The 13125-nt window shown below is 34.8% G+C and overlaps 1 protein-coding gene across 1 annotated transcript in view; it reads right to left on the bottom strand.

Annotated features, from left to right (window-relative positions):
- LOC132145431 (thrombospondin type-1 domain-containing protein 7A) overlaps positions 1-13125 on the bottom strand; it is a 117341-nt gene that overhangs the window by 26660 nt on the left and 77556 nt on the right. Inside the window, exons 6-8 of the mRNA XM_059556461.1 lie at positions 11793-11996; positions 6810-7004; positions 1362-1614 (exon numbers count right to left, since the gene is read on the bottom strand). Of these exons, the coding sequence (XP_059412444.1) occupies positions 1362-1614; positions 6810-7004; positions 11793-11996 (652 nt within the window). The remainder of the gene's footprint in view (positions 1-1361; positions 1615-6809; positions 7005-11792; positions 11997-13125) is intronic.

The raw sequence follows: 13125 nt of genomic DNA on the forward strand, positions 1-13125 counted from the left end.
AAATAATGTAATTTTTTTTTTCAATTGAAACCTTACATGCTATGCTGATAATAATAATTTAGCATAAAAAATAAAAAATAAAAAATATTACAATTCAATTCATTAATTGTAATACAATTTTTTATATATTTTTATAAGTTAAATACATTATTTAAAATGCAAAATAGAAGCAGTTTCATTAGTTGGACGTCACTTTGTACATGCACATATACATAAGTACATATGTACATAAATACACATGTACTGTATGCACACTACCTTTCAAATGTTTGGGGTTATTAAATTTTTTTAAATTAATTTTATTTATATTTTTATTCATCAAGGATGCATTAAATTGATCTAAAATTACAGTAAAGAAAATGATAATTTCCCAAAAGATTGTTATATCAAATTCTTTTCTTTCGAAGTTTCTATTCATCAAAAAAAAAAAAAAAAAAAAATTTATATATATATATATATATATATATATATATATATATGTGTGTGTATATATATATATATGCTTTGGCATCACAAGAATAATTTACATTTTAAAACACATTCAAATTTTAATATATCATTTTAAACGATAACATTTCACAATACTTAACTGTATTTTTATCAAATAAATGCAGCCTTGAAGATGGAGTTCTTTCAAAAACAAAGAAAGAATCTTTTGAACAGTAGTGTATACATAAACAGCAGAAAGTAAATGTGATTTCACCCTCAAATATCTTTTTTTTCTTCTTCATTTTATGTCTCTGCACATACTACACTTCTTTCTCCTTCCTCTCTCTATCCCTGCATCATTCTAATATCATTGCTTCTTTCACATGAAATCTCATAACGATCAGCATGTGGCTCACGTGTGTATATCTGCGTGTGTATATGAATGTGTAGATCAGTGGGTAAAGCCCAGCACATGAATAACCCCGGGAAGAAAGAGGGCCTCATTTCCATTGCCAGCATGGGGTCCCTGAGCTACACACACTGTTTCCACAGCCACTGACAGAATAATGCCACTATTAAACTGAATAAATAAACAGATCATTTATTTTCCCAGTAGACGCCTTCGGGGAAAGACCAGATTCAAATACTACTTAAACTACTGGCTGAGAGCTCATCATCTTAAAGTCTCTATCTGTCAATAATGATCAAGCACCAGACTTAGAGATTGACTTTAATAAACAGAATACATAACCTGCTTCAATATCTGCTCCTACACATGCCAAGAAAGATAAATAAACGATAAAAGACCTGGGCTATTCACTTAAATTTCCTTATAACAGCAACACAGACAAAGAAATCAATTGAATAATGGATTGAACTGCATGCATTTCATTTACAATGCGATTTATAGGAACACATTTAAAAACACGTACTTTTTAGGTGGCACCTGGCCCACATTGACGCGGACACAAATGACTTTACGCGTCTGCATTCCAACCGTGCAGAACGCCTCATTAGTGCCGACTCCTGCTCCGGTGCGGCTGAGCGAGCTGTTGGCGGACGGAACGGAGGTGTCCTCTATGCACTGACCCCAGGGCCCCGTCTGCCAGTGGTACACAGTGCAGGGATGATCATTGCAGTTGCGGACCTCCTGCAAGGCGCTGCTGTTGGGGCACTGAACTCCACCTAAACAATAAAAAGGGTCAGGAAGGTGTTGTAATACTGGGTAAATCATAAACCCAAACCGTAAAAAACAACAATGAAGCATCTGCATATTGACCTGGTATTTCATCATTTTGTACATTATTTAGGCAAAATAGTAAATATTGGTAATATAATATGCATAGGAAGTTAGCATCTACAATAAATATTGCAAAACTTATAGTTTCAGCACTGGCTTCTAACTGGTTAATACAACATTCTAGTTTTGCTAAAATCCAAATCTGAAACAGATACGACATGACACCTATTCACCATATTGCTGTCAGCTTCCATAGCAGATCATTATTTTTGTTGCATAGCAACATACGGTTTTGCCAGGTAGCATATTTTCTGGCAGAAAAAAAAAACAAAACCTTAAAGTCATTTTCAATGACACTGTTGTGACTGTATTCCAAATATTATTAATATCATTTGTATTATTAGTACCTCATTACTTGACTAAATTGCCTAATTTAATAGTATTAATATATCAAGCAATGGCTCACCCCAGAAAATGACAATTTGTTCAGGATGAGAGTTTAAACTCCTGATAGTCCACAAGTAATCCATATGACTCCATATGACACATGTTTGTTACAACCAATCCATAATAACACTATATTTAAAACGCTAATATTCCTTCAATAAAATCCCATCTCTTGTTGTCTTCTTACATCAAAATCCACACACACAAATTTGCTTTGGACTCTTTCAGCTTGGACTCTTTCTGCTAATTAATCTGTGCATATTTCAGTGCAGAAAGTTTAATTATGGATAAAGGACTATTTTGGCTGGAACCAGCCGTTTGGAGTTAAAAACGTCTTGAACCTTTCCTACAAAACAGTTTTCTGCTTCACACGATGTTAATTTATGGACTGGAGTCGTGTGGATTACTTATGGATTATTGTGATGTTTTTATCAGATGTTTGTACTCTCATTCTGACGGCACCCATTCACTGCAAAGGATCCACTGGTGAGCAAGTGAAAGCTAAAATTCCATAAATCCATTATGATCCAAATCCAAACTCATTTACATCTTGGATGACATTAGGGTGAGAACATTTTCACCAAAATGTCAATTATTCCTTTACTTGACATCCTTAATACAATGGTAGAATAGTAAATAAAACATCTAGAAATTGAAGTATGTAGATGAAATATGAGTGGAGACTAATGCATGAGTCAACCAGGATAAGAGTTACTCCTAGATTTATCTACCAGATTTTACTTGGTTTTCATTACAATCTAGCAGTCATACGCAAAGCACCAGAGTCCCCACGGAGCGGTCAGCCATTATCTCAATGGTGTGCATTAACAACCGCACACCGATCAATGAGAAGATGGTAAACTGGTGAATGAACAAACCATGCATCAAGAAGTGCTGCTTGTTCAAGAGCAGCAAAAATAATGAATAATTGACTCATCCTTTGTAGCAATGCAGACCACAGTCCTACAGTATCTAATTTATTAAACAGTTATCGACTATTATCATACACTTCATTAGACATGTGAGAACCATTAGAAAGCACTTGCTGTTAACAGCACAGTCACAATAATGGCCATGAAAGTGAGAAAAAAACTCTTTCCATTTACCAGAGGGTTCTCTGCCTTCCAAAGCATCTCATAGTGATTCAGGGCATGCCAGGGCAATGCATTAGCAGAGCTTCAGAAAGCTGCAGCAGAATCACATTGTTTCAAATGGGGATTAACACTCCCTCCGGTTATTCATTGACCTGTGACTCAGATGGAGACTAATCCTTTGTACAATTACAAAAGTGAGTCCATGCACAGCTCAGAGTAATTGCATGTTCTTGGTCCATCTCTGTACCATTAAGAGCTGCAGTTCATATTGCAGCTCCAGTCATCTTCCTTTAGTTTTGTGTTAAGCTTCTCTTGATGTAGTACGCAGTGAAGTCTGCATGACATCCTCAAAAAGAAACGGTGCATCTGAAATTTTTAAGCCCTCCATTTAGAAAGAGCAAATATGTGTTACATACAATATCTCACCATGCATTGATGTGTAGGATCATAAATATTTTAAGATTCCATTAAAATTGTATCCTTTTTTATATACACTTGGCTGTCAGTGGAGGTTTTTCAAGACCCTGAACAAGGGCCACTGACTGGTTTATGACTGAAATGATGCTCAGTCTGGGGATCTGTAAACCTCTGGAATAGTTGCAAAGAAGGTCAAACACACATCGTTTCAGGAATGAACTGAATGCTGACGGAATTTCAAGCAATTTTATGTTACTACATTACAACCTGCTAAAAAATAAGTCTTACGAGTTAGACCAAATTATTACGTAATTTTATATTAGACACGCGAGCAATATAAATTGTCTCTGCTTAACTGTAAATTATTTTAGTTGGTAAGTCTTTTATTTTCTCTGTTTTTAAAAGGAGTCTCTTTCTTACCAAGCTTGATCAAATTTTTATTTTATTAAATAAATAATAAAGTATTATTAGAACTGAAAATAACGGTGTTCTATTTTTATATTCAGTATTTTAAATTGTAACGTATTCCTATGATAGCAAAGCTGAATTTCCAGCAGCCATTACTCAGGTCTTCAGTGTCGCATGATCCTTTAGAAATCATTTTTGTGGTTCTCAAGAAACATTATCATAAACGTTATTATTAATATTGAAAACATTTTTTTTGTGTGTGTGTGTCAACTATCAATTTAAAGCATATTTTCTCAATGAAAGTATTACAATTCAATACAATATAAAAGTAGAGTACAAACATTTTATTTGAATGGAAATGAATAAGTATATATGTTTTACAGTAAACATTGTCCCAAATCAGTTCGACCATTCTTTAAGAATTCACTTATTTCTTACTCTTAAAAATTGGGCTGTCAACTGAATCAAATAATCATGAATATTATTTCTTTAAAAGACCAATTAAAATATCAAATTGAGAAAATCTGATAAAAATTACTACATCAAACATATTCAATTAATGTTAACAACATGAACCAAATTGCTTAAAATTCAAATACTATGGAAAATCTTAAATTAACAAATTTTCTTTGAAAAAAAAAGAAATAATAATAATAAAATTAAAAATTAAAAACAACAATTATAAATTTGGTGAAAAAAAAAAGAATAGACAAAAATGAGGCAACAGGAGTGTTTGGATTAAGAATTTCTGCTCATTTTGAGGCAGCTAGGACCTACTCTGAGAGGCTTCATACTATTCTCTCCATCACCTCACAAAGAGGCAGATGGCAAGCAGAACAGGATCTACTAAACTTCATGCTACTGTCAGCACACACCTGCTTTCTCAGACGCTTGTCATCAATTTGGTTCACCGTCTCCTGAATCGTTTGAAGGCTAATAATCCAAGTATCGCAGCACGTAGCACAATTTGCCACAGGGCAGAAAGCATCACTGCGCATATGTTGTGCAATTTGTGCTAAAACTGTAATATATAAAGCAACCGCACACCACAGATGTACCAAACACACTACCTTTGATTCTGGCACAAGCATGACCATAAAATGATGTGATGTTAAAGCAAACCAAGCCGATTTGCTCTCAGTCAGCAGTGCAAGTCCTGTTCCCTCAAGCTGCATATTTGTGGAAATGGATTTCTGGCCGGTGAGTGGTGGAGAGAAGGAAGGAAGAGGTTTTAGCCCAAAGCAGCCACTTATCCATCAGTCTATTACACATCAGATACACACTTACAGCCTGAGCTCACCTGAGGTTTGAATCACTTAATGCTCAGAGACCTTCATTACCTTGTGATATGCTTTTTTTGTGCTCACATGGAAGAATGATAAACTAACATAAGGGGACAAGTGCGGTAAGATATTTGCAATCTGCTCATGTTTACTTGAGCAAACAAATTCACATAAGCAGTAAAAAGATGGTGATTGATTATATCTAAACAAGCAGGAATCTTTGGAGAGACCCTAGCAAACAGTCTAGTTTTGGACTAACGGCTATAAGGCTAAATACTTTAAGCAGCATGATGCTCTGAGGAAAAGAAAGCACATGATACACACAGGGCATCAAGTAAAGCAATGCCCCATACTGAAAGAAAAACACAAAAAATGGTGAATTTAGGCTGAAAAAAAAAATAATTTGACTCCACGGCAATTCCCTGGCACCTGCTTATAAAATTGCTGAATATAATTACTTTAAATGTTTAACATATTCTCAGTAAAACTCCAGATACTTTATTTTCACTGCTTGTGTAAAAAGTGTCATACACTCTCAAGTATCATAAATAATACACCTTTGTACTTAACGAGTCCATAGTGGTACCTTAGAGGTACATATTAGAACCTAAAGTGTACATATTAGTGCCAAAAGGTGCAAAAGTGTAACTTTTGAAAGGTACTGCCCCAGTGACAGCTTTTGTACCTTTTTTCTTAAAGTGGGTATGTATGAATTAATCGTTTCTAATTTGAGTTGTTGTAACTACTGCTGCACCAAAATAAGTTCTTTAAACTCTTAAACAATTAATAACATTTTTAAAATGTCAAAATACACAACCAATTAAAAGTTTTGGGTCAGTAATGAAATTAATACATTTATTCAGAAAGGACACACTGAAATGATCAAAAGTTACAGTAAAGATATTTGTAATGTTACTAAAGATTTATATGTCAAATAAATGCTGTTCTTCTGAACTTTCTGTTCATTAAAGAATAGTTTCCAAAAGTGTTTTTAAGACTGACAATAAGAAATTTCTTGAACTTTAAATCTGCATATAAAAAAATTAAATAAAAATAATAATTTTACTACTGCAAAGTACTATCTGTACTCAAGTACTACCTGACTCATAAACTCCAGACACTATATTTGTTTGTTATAATACATTATTGATGATGATTATATGTTGGAATTGATTATTTTGAATTATGCATATTATTATTATTATTTTTTTTTTACAGTTGATACAAAAGGAGACAGTCATCATGCATAATTACATTGCTTTCAAAAAAATTTCAATGTTTTTAATACTCATACGACTCATAAACAAGACTGCAGAGTGCTGTTTGTTTGTGAGCAGGCTATGCAACATAGTAAGGTACATCATTGTTCAGCTCAGTGAAAATCCAGTTCTGAGAGGTGTTTGAAGATCCTCTGCCCAAACACCAGTTCAACTCACACCATTTTAGTGGAACGAGGGTATAAGATTTGTTTGATAACAGTAAAAACCCTACCGTCCCCAGCATTGTAGGCCAGAATGGAGCGTGATCTCGTCTGCTTGCCCTCCGAGTTCTTTCCTGAGCAGGTGTTGGAGCACAGAGACCATGAAGTCCAGGGACTGAGCACACAGTCTTTGGGGCAGGGCACCTCACAAAGCACAGGCATGGGAAGGATGGCGTCCCGGCACAGCTGCCTGTCCACGTATTCACCTGAGAACAACAAAACACGGGATCGGTTAAATTCTCACATCCTAAATAAGGAACCTGGGAAACCACCAAACATTTGAGTATGAAAGGGCAAATTCTAGCAAATTAAAAACTAATATCCACAACACAAATGGAAAAAAGACAAAAGTCAAGTAAAGTGAAATCTCACTCATTTGATGCTGTTAAACTGGTGAACATTAATACACATCTCACTCAGTGCGTATAAATCTACTCACACAGAGAATTCACACTGTGCAAGTGAACACTCAGTGAAAACCACCAATTTACACAATAACACTGCATACAGTATATGTATACATAAACTGGAACACTGATAAAATTCAAAAGTCCCAAGACAACATTTGGATGGGCATGTTCCCAATTACCCCTATATCATATAAGACCTTGGTGGGCCCCTATTATAATAGGGAAATGACAACACTCTCAGTTGTGTCCTTTTTAGTAATGACCCATTGCTAATTTCTAGCATAAAAATCTCCAAGGACAAGGGTAAATTGCATATAGAAGCCCTTTGCATAGTAATGGCATGCATTAAGCCCAAAAGTTTAACAGTAGAAAGCAGTTCAGTAGACTTTAATGTGCTTCTTGCTCATGAATTTTAGATTACTCTTTCAATGTCAAACAGGATGTGACAGCTGTGCACCCAAGAGGGACGATGATCCGGCGATGTTTGCAATCACACAATCACATGTAATTATACATAAATGCTGTCCAAGAAAAAGCTACTTAACATGTATATTGTGACATGTTTTTAGTGTATAAAATTTAACTTAAATCTTTACGTCTTATACATGAAAGGATAAATATTGTTTTAACATTTTATAAAAACAAAATTATTTATTATTAGTTTAATTGTTTTAATAGCAAAAAAATTAAATAAAGCAAAATCAAACAACAAAAACAAATAATAAAATAAAACAAAGCAAAAATATAAACAAAAAAAAAAACACCATAAAAAAAATAGCAAAAACAAACAATCAAAACAAATCAGAGGAAAAAGAAAATCAAACTATCAAAACAAAGTAAAACAAGACAAAACAAAACAAAACAAAAAAACATACTTTGCTCACAGAGGTTATCTGAAAGACCTAGTTTTTGACACCAACCCCTCTGTGGACTGTGTACCAGCCCCTGTATCGATCGGTGAACCCCACCCCTGAAAAAAAAGCCCAAAGTGACAGAAAACCCACTGAGTCAGATGACACGGCGGGACCCTATGGGACACAACAGATCTATTCTCATCAGCAGCAGACAACAGGAATCAATAATTGAGAGAAGAGGGGAGGCACTAGGGAACAATGAGGAGTGGTTGAGATTGGGGGTGAGAAAGAATTTATACACAGCATTTCAGGAAAAAAAAATAAATAAATAAAAATCCTTGCAGTCCATTACAGGCAATTATGTGCCTTTTTAGAAGTTCAAATCTTATCTTAGCCCATTAGCTGGTCACCATCTTGGATTAAAAAAATAAAAATAAAAATAATTAAAAAGGGGAAAGAAAAGAAAACAGAAAAGAAAAAAAGGTTGCACATAAGGCAAATCTCACAGACTTGGGGAAAAACAAATCCACTGTCCTCATGAATAACTCAGTGAGTACATGCTGGGGAAAATGTAATATCAGCTGTATGTCTAGCCCTTATACATCTCAGAGTGTTAAACCTCATCTGCGTCTGACCGTCCCCTGATGGAAAAGTACCAGACAGCATCTGACATTTTCTCTATTGAGTGCTGTCACATACTGATGAGGCTGCACACTACTCTTCCCAAAGTTAATGAGGGAGAGAGGGAGTTCAGCTAAATGCAGACTGACTTTGAGGGACTAACAGAGTTAATTTCATTTATATAGGCGACTCGCCACTGGTGCCAGAACAACATATTCACCATCAACCCGTCTGCGAGGCAGGACAAAGATAGAGGTGACCTTGAACAAATTATATTATTCCTCACTACAGCAAGGTATCTGGATTTAAATGGGTCAATGTGTTGCAGGGAGGAACAGAGTAATGGCCAGTGTCTCTTTCAGTTTTTGGATATATGTTTTCATATATTCATATATGGAAAATAATATGAAAACTGTCAAACCACATGATCTCTCTCTCTCTCGCTTTCTCTCTCTCTCTATATATATATATATATATATATATATATATATCCAAAAACATCCTTTAAAATATATTACTTTGTGTTCCACAGAAGAGAGAGAGTCATACAGGTTTGAAACTACATATTTAGTATGTTAATTAAGGCATTTTGGTCCCCAGGCAAAATCTGACCCACAAACTACAGTCTAAATCATTAAATCTACAGTCATTACCATTTCAATGACAAAACAAGCAGTGCTCTAGCATGCATCATATTTTATCCCAGACCATTTTGACCCACATATATATTCAAGAGGAGAAAATTGAGCTATGCATTTTAGGGTCAATACAGGGTGATCAGTTTCTTTAGTTAATTAAATAGTCATCAAACTGTTTAATACATGGCTGCTAAAGCTATAGAATCCATGTGCTATATAAAGTACAGTTGTTACACGGGGCATGTTAAGGAAGGTGTTGTCTCTGAGATGAGGTTCGTTGGAGGGCCGGGGGGAGCTGGCAGTCGTCTCTGTGGTGACAGCTGAGGCACATGCAGTATGACACCTTCAGTTGGTGTGAATGGGATGCTTGATTATGAGCCTTGCAAAACTGATTGAGTTGCACACACATACATACACACACACACACACACACACACACACAGGAGCCTTTCTCTGCCTCTCTCTTTCTGTCCATACTCTCTGCCTTTCTCTCTCCCCCGAGTCCTCATTAGCGATCTGAATGCTGAGGTTCTGGAATGTCGCAGTAATTGCCATGTCCACACACTGAAATTTACTGGAACAAAGAATGAAATGTGAGGATGTAAAATACAATTACGGTGTGCGCTCATAATTGATTCATTAATGCAAGCCGAGTCGAGCCATTAACAATACGGAAGGCAAAGAAAAAGTAGGCAGAGGTGGTGGTTCTATTTTTACAAATGGAATATTCTACTTGTCCCTCATATCCACAATAATTTAGGGTTAATTATTTTTGATAAGCTTGCTGAATGAACCTATTTCATTTCCACAAGTTGGAGACAGGCTTTCCACTTGGCTTGTTAAAATATTCACTCAGCTATGCTCTAGTCTCTATTATATGAAATTAATTAGATCGGATGAATCAGAATTGAAGGCTTGCAGCACTGAATTTCGCTCCCTCATCAACCAGAGCGAAGTGTTCATCCATAAAATCACATTAAAAAACTGTTAGTACAACATAGCTGGGTCATTTCATTTCTCAAATATCTATGAAGTTTTAGGCTTTATAAATAATGTAAATCAAAACCAAGACAGATGGGAGATTTTATGGCCCTACATAATTGGATATAAAAGTGGCTTTTGACAAAAGCTTCTCATACAGTAAGAGTAAACAGTGTAATAACTCTGAATCCACAGAGAGCTTAAGCAACATTGAGTCATTTGTTTTTCATGTTCCTCTTTGTTTGCATGTACATGTATGTCACCAATAAAGATTTTGAGATCTGTAAGATTTTTTTAATGCTTTTGAAAGAAGACTTACAGAATAGTATTATAGAACTTAAGAATATATATCAAACAGCAATGATGTGAAATGTAATTTAAAGTAATATTAAAAAAAAAAAAAAGTAATTTATTCCTGTGATGGATCGCTGATTTTTCTGCATGATAACTCCAGTCACATGATCCTTCAGAAATCATTCTAATATGCTTTTTAAATTATTTTTATGATTTAATATGCTTTTTAATATGATTTTGCTGCTCAAGAAATATTTCTTATTATTATCAATGTTGAAAACAGCATTTTTTGGAAACATATTTATTAGTATTTTTTGCCGAATAGAATGTTGAAAAGCAATTATTTGAAATATTTTGTAACATCATAATTGTATTTACTGTCACTTTTGATCAAGTTAATTTGTCCTTGCTGAATTAAAGTATTAATTTATTTCAGAAAAAAAAGAAGTATTATTAATTCAATAATTTGCCAATTTGTTAGAATTTTTTTTTCCTTTTTTGATTAAAATGCTTAAAATAACTTCTGGGTGTTGGAATTAGAATATTTAAATGGATGTCCATGTTCTCTAATAGTTTTACAACTAGTTACAACCTACATGTACCATAAAAGAGCTCTCCTCTCTCTCTGTATATTGAGGCATTAGTGTCAGCTATGTTCACAGATCCAGGCATGTGATTTTCTCCAGGTAAACTGTATTTTTCTCTGATCTCACAGATGGTGCTGGTGTTGGTTTCCCTAGCTACCATGTACTCAGTCAAGCCAATAACATCCAGACGTTATTGAAGAGTTTGGGGCCTTTGGGCTAGTTAGATGGTAGACGGCGCCAGCACACGTGGCTTTGTGTTTAGAAGAGTAAAAGGCAGCAGTGTCACTTCTTACTCTGAATTCTGCTCTGAATTTCCCCTCTGGCCACTCTAACAATTGAGGAGTACTACCAGCCGCCTGTGCAAAAACAGCAATTACGGCATTGGGCGTGAGTCCAGAACATAAGCCCTACAGACAGAGTTCGAGACTGGACCCAGCTGTGCAAAAACAAAACAATCTGGGTTTGTTGCTGTATTCGACACACTGTAAGCTTGGGCATGACCCTTAAATAGAAAGTCTATTCAGACAAATATTTTTAATTACTGTAGCTTGAATGCTTATGAGTGGACAGTCCCATATCATGCAGAAGGAAGGTTTACGTATGACTCACCGTCACTGTTGACGCACTGTACTTGTGGGTTCTGGGTTCCCGGTCCACATACTTTGTCATTGTCAGGCACACACTCCTCCAGCTTCACCAGCAGCCATTCATAGCAACTGGGCTCCTCACAGGGAATTGCCTCCGTCAGGTGGGGACAATTTCCTGTGCCACCTGTGGGCTCATTCATGATTTTCCTTTTCCTCAGTTTGAAACCTGTAGAAAAACACAGATGATACTCAAAGTCATTCTTGTTATTGATTTACTCCACTGAGTAAAGAACGCTAGTATGGTTGAAAGATGTAAACTAGTCAAACAGTCAACCAAAAAAGTAGTTTATTAGTAAATGTATCTGTTCAAATGACTGAACATTTTCAGTTTATTGCAAAACGCAAATTCAGCAAGATTTCACTTTCACATAAATTCAAATAGGCTATAACATGCAACTACTGGTCATTATAAAAAACAAAACAAAAAAAACTATCTGTTAACTGAAAAAAATATTATATATACTGTATATATTATCTATCTATAAAAATAACAGATATTTTTTTATAAACTTAAATGAAAATTAAACATATTGCCTTGGCAACTAATAAATTTAATATAATATAATATAATAATAAAAGTATGCAAGAAAATGACAAACCAAAAGGAATCTAAATTTGAATAAATACTAAAATAGTATATAAACAATATTAAAAATAATAATATACAATAATTAATGTAATATATATATATATATATATATATATATATATATATATATATATATATATATACACACACACTATTTATTTATTTATTTATTATTATTATTGTTATTATATAAAAAACATTTCTAAGAATACAACAAGCAATCACTTTACCCTTTTTGAACAGTCATTCTTTTTAATTAGACATACATTTTATTCATGCATTAAAGGAGTTTGTGGACAGATACATTTTTCTCCTAAAGTTCACACCGAGCCTGACTAGTGTCTGAAATATTCGACTAGTCGGCGCAATCCCCTGCGTTAGCTCTCTAAACTGTCACAGTGTGTCATTGCATGATCACTGTAATATTACATTAAACATATTGGTCCATTAAGCATGCAAGATGACATAAATTACTGGAGCAGCTCATCATAATGAATATTATTTTCACTCATTATGCTTGCCTTTCACCAAAGGGACTAATGCATTCAGCAATCCATTAATACAGAAGAGGCTTTGACACCAGGGGTCTGCCCATTCAAGGGTAGGAAAAGGGCTCCAGAGGAATGAAAATGGGTGGACCTGACTCAAGGTCACCCTCCTCTCTCTGCTCCCTGGCCTCTGGTTTAATCCACGTTGCTGTCTGGGG

The sequence above is a fragment of the Carassius carassius genome, chromosome 8, assembly GCF_963082965.1.
Source record: "Carassius carassius chromosome 8, fCarCar2.1, whole genome shotgun sequence".
Classification (NCBI taxonomy): domain Eukaryota; kingdom Metazoa; phylum Chordata; class Actinopteri; order Cypriniformes; family Cyprinidae; genus Carassius; species Carassius carassius.